General features: G+C 45.2%; 1 protein-coding gene across 1 annotated transcript; it reads left to right on the top strand.

Annotated features, from left to right (window-relative positions):
• Nucleotides 1-6: 6 nt before the first annotated feature.
• On the top strand, nucleotides 7-1,938 carry LOC110037767 (glycerol-3-phosphate 2-O-acyltransferase 6-like). Its single transcript, XM_020742468.1, is given in 3 exon segments — nucleotides 7-670; nucleotides 875-1,136; nucleotides 1,139-1,938. Coding segments are annotated over 3 exon segments (1,593 nt in total). The 5' UTR covers nucleotides 7-43; the 3' UTR covers nucleotides 1,843-1,938.
• The last annotated feature ends 1,460 nt before the right edge of the window (nucleotides 1,939-3,398 follow it).

The following is a 3,398-nucleotide window of genomic DNA, read 5'->3' as shown; positions in this document are numbered from 1 at the left end:
CCATCCTCAAGACAGGGAGAGGGAGAGAGAAGAGAAAGATTGCATGGCCAAAACCATGTCTTCCTCCTCCCCTTCCATCCAAGCCTGCTCCTACCACAACCGCAGTACTCACACCGTCATCTCCGACCTCAACGGAACTCTCCTCCGCTCAGCCTCCTCCTTCCCTTACTTCGCCCTCGCCGCATTTGAGGCCGGCGGCCCTCTTCGTCTTCTTTTCCTCCTCCTCCTCTACCCTCCCTCCCTTTTCCTCCACCACTTCGTCTCCGAATCCGCCGGCATCAAAGTTCTCATCTTTGCTTCGCTCGCCGGAGCAAAATTATCAACCATCGAGTCTGTAGCACGTGCCGTTCTGCCCAAGTTCTATGTGGAGGATTTGCATCCGGAGACATGGCGGGTGTTGTCAGCGTGCGGTCGGCGGTGCGTGGTGACGGAGAGTCCAGCGGTGATGGTGGGGCCGTTTTTGAAAGAGTATTTGGGGGTTGACGAGGTGGTGGGGACGGAGCTTGGGGTCTATAGAGGAAGGGTTACAGGGTTGGTGCGTGACAGTGGAGTGCTCGTCGGAGAGAGGAAGGCTGAAGCGTTGAAAAGGGTGTTTGGTGGTGAATTGTTGCCGCAGACAATTGGGATCAGTCATCGGAATTCGGATGGCGCTTTCATGAATCTCTGCAAGGTTAGCATTACAATAATAGTTCAAATAACAAATAGTTGCACTTTTCCCAAATGTCTTCATTTATCTCTTAAAAATATTATAAAATTCCTTAAAAAAAAAAAAGTTGAACACAATTAAAACCATTTTTTAACCAATACCAACTCTCTGCTAAAATCTTAATTATATGCTTATGAATTTACTAATGGTCATTATTTAACGAAACAGGAATCCAACATGGTGCCACCCAACCCAGAACTCCCTGCAGTGTGGTCAGCTCACCTCGCCAAACCCATCATCTTCCATGACGGCCGCGTTGTCCAAAAACCACCCCCGCTCCTATCCCTCCTCACCGTCCTCTACCTCCCCTTCGCCTTCTTCCTCTCCATTTTCTGCATCGCCGTCGGCGGTCTCCTCCCCATCCACCTCTCCCTCCTCGCCCTTCGTTCCCTCGGTGTAGGCATAATCATCCAAGGCACAACTCCACCTCCTCCAACGTCATACTCTTTGTCCTCTGCCACCGCACTCTCCTAGACCCAGTCTTCCTCTCCTTCTTCCTCTGCCGCCCCATCCCCGCCCTCACCTACTCCCTCTCCCGCCTCTCCGAACTCATCTCCCCAATTAAAACCGTTCGTCTCACCCGTGACCGCGCCACCGACGCCGCTGCCATCAAAAGACTCCTAACCCGAGGCGACCTTGCCATATGCCCTGAAGGAACCACTTGTCGTGAGCCTTTTTTGCTGAGATTCTCTGCTCTGTTTGCTGAATTGACCGACGAAATCGTGCCGGTAGCCGTGAAGGTTAGGATGAGCATGTTCTACGGAACGACGGCGAGAGGGTGGAAAGGATTGGATTCCTTTTACTTTTTCATGAATCCAAGACCAGTTTATGAAGTGAGTTTTTTGAGCAAGTTGGGGAAAGAGCATACATGTGGAGAAGGAGGGAGGAGTAGTTATGAAGTGGCTAATTATGTGCAGAGAATGATTGCAGGGGGATTATCGTATGAGTGTACGAGTTTGACGAGGAAGGATAAGTATATGGTTTTGGCAGGGAACCATGGAGCGGTGGTGGAGAAGAAGAGGGGGAGGGTGGTCGGAGGAAGAGGAGGAAAGTGTGCTGTTAGAGTTGTTTATTACTTGTGTTCTTTTTGGGAGAAGGTTCGCAGTGGGAGGGTTTGGGTGAGGTTTATCGGCTAAGGATTGGTTTGTGATGTCTGGAAGAATGATTTGGAACTTTGTATTACTGGTTCGGTGTCTTGTTTCTGATATGAATGAAAATAATGTGTTTTTACATTTGTTCATGTTTATATGGCTTTCATTGGGAAAAATCAAATTTTGATTTCACAATTTTGCTATACGTAGCATTCCCATTGTTTTAATCCAACTTTACGTGTGTTGATAAAGAATTGCTGACGATAACGCTTAAAATGTGTCGTTAATTAAGGAATGCTACAGCTTGCAAAAATAAGATTCTAACATATTTCAAAGCCCCTATATAAATGCCTATGTTTCAGACCAAACAATAAAAAAATTAGACCTTATTCATTGCTGGCTTGTTTAACAAGATATCACATAATCTATATTGGATCAGTGCTGAAACTAGAGCATTTATACTCAGATCTGAAGCTTGTAAATTATCATTAGGATTGTGTTGTGGAGTCTGGATGAGCACAGATAGCAGGGAAAGCAGGGCCAGCAGGACACAATAGTACAGAGTAATTCAGGCGTGGTGAACGCATGCTTGAAAGGCGCAACCGCGACTGCAGTGGGTGCGGTGCGCCGGCATCCCTGCGCTGAAGTCTGTAGCGCCCCCATGCCATATTCGGAGCACCTATGTGCCTAGTTATAGAGAATGCGATATTCCCGTGCCAAGGAGTGCCACGAGTACGCCAGATGCAGTTTCTCTTCTGTTTCAGTTTAAAGTCGAGATTTCAAGTGACGAATGTAGACTCTCTAGCGTGCGGATCTTTCGACAGCATGAAAAGAAAAAGGTCGGGGATGAAGATTTCAAGATGAATTTCTCTTTTGAGATCAGTAGGAAGGTTTTGGACTAGAGTCATGTAAGTTGCATTCATTATAGAGAGGAGATCTAAATGTGTATTTTGTATATTTTCTTGTTCCTCAGTGGAAATTTCTTGGGAGTGTGGCTCCATGATTTTTTTCCATTTTTTAGTTTCTCTTGTTAAATCCTAGTTTGTTTTTTCGGGATTATCATTGTTGTGCTTCCATTCAAATATTTTGTTCTGATTTTCTTGAATAAGAGCGATACTATTTATGCAGTGTGATTTTGATTTCTAATCGAATTGAAGTCTAGTAAAAGTACATGAAGAATTTCATTTTCCCCAACAATTATAACATTACAGCTTTGCAGAACTAGCGAGCAAAAAAAAAAAAAAAAAATTGCATACAAATAATAGGCTACCGTGGGCCCATAATTAAATAAATGGCTTGGACCGACTCCTAGCTACTGAATTTCTGAGGATTCATATGTTTTGAGGCTTGCCATCAGGCCCATTCCATATCTCATTGGATCCATCCATTTCACATGTCAAACAAACTTGCTAGATTGGCCCGTTGGATCGATGTAGCGGATTGAAGGGTTGGCTATCACATTTCTAGGAGTCGAAATGCTCGTCGACCTCACCTGCAGAGGTCGACAGGGTCAACGATCATCAGGATTGTAAAATAGCCAAAGTAAAAATCAGAGTTAAAGGGATTGATATATGCTTCATTATCATTTATGACTTGCTTGC

Source organism: Phalaenopsis equestris, unplaced genomic scaffold, assembly GCF_001263595.1.
Source record: "Phalaenopsis equestris unplaced genomic scaffold, ASM126359v1 Scaffold224806, whole genome shotgun sequence".
Classification (NCBI taxonomy): domain Eukaryota; kingdom Viridiplantae; phylum Streptophyta; class Magnoliopsida; order Asparagales; family Orchidaceae; genus Phalaenopsis; species Phalaenopsis equestris.
Note: the sequence above shows the minus strand (reverse complement) of the source record. Positions and strands in the feature narration are given on the sequence as shown.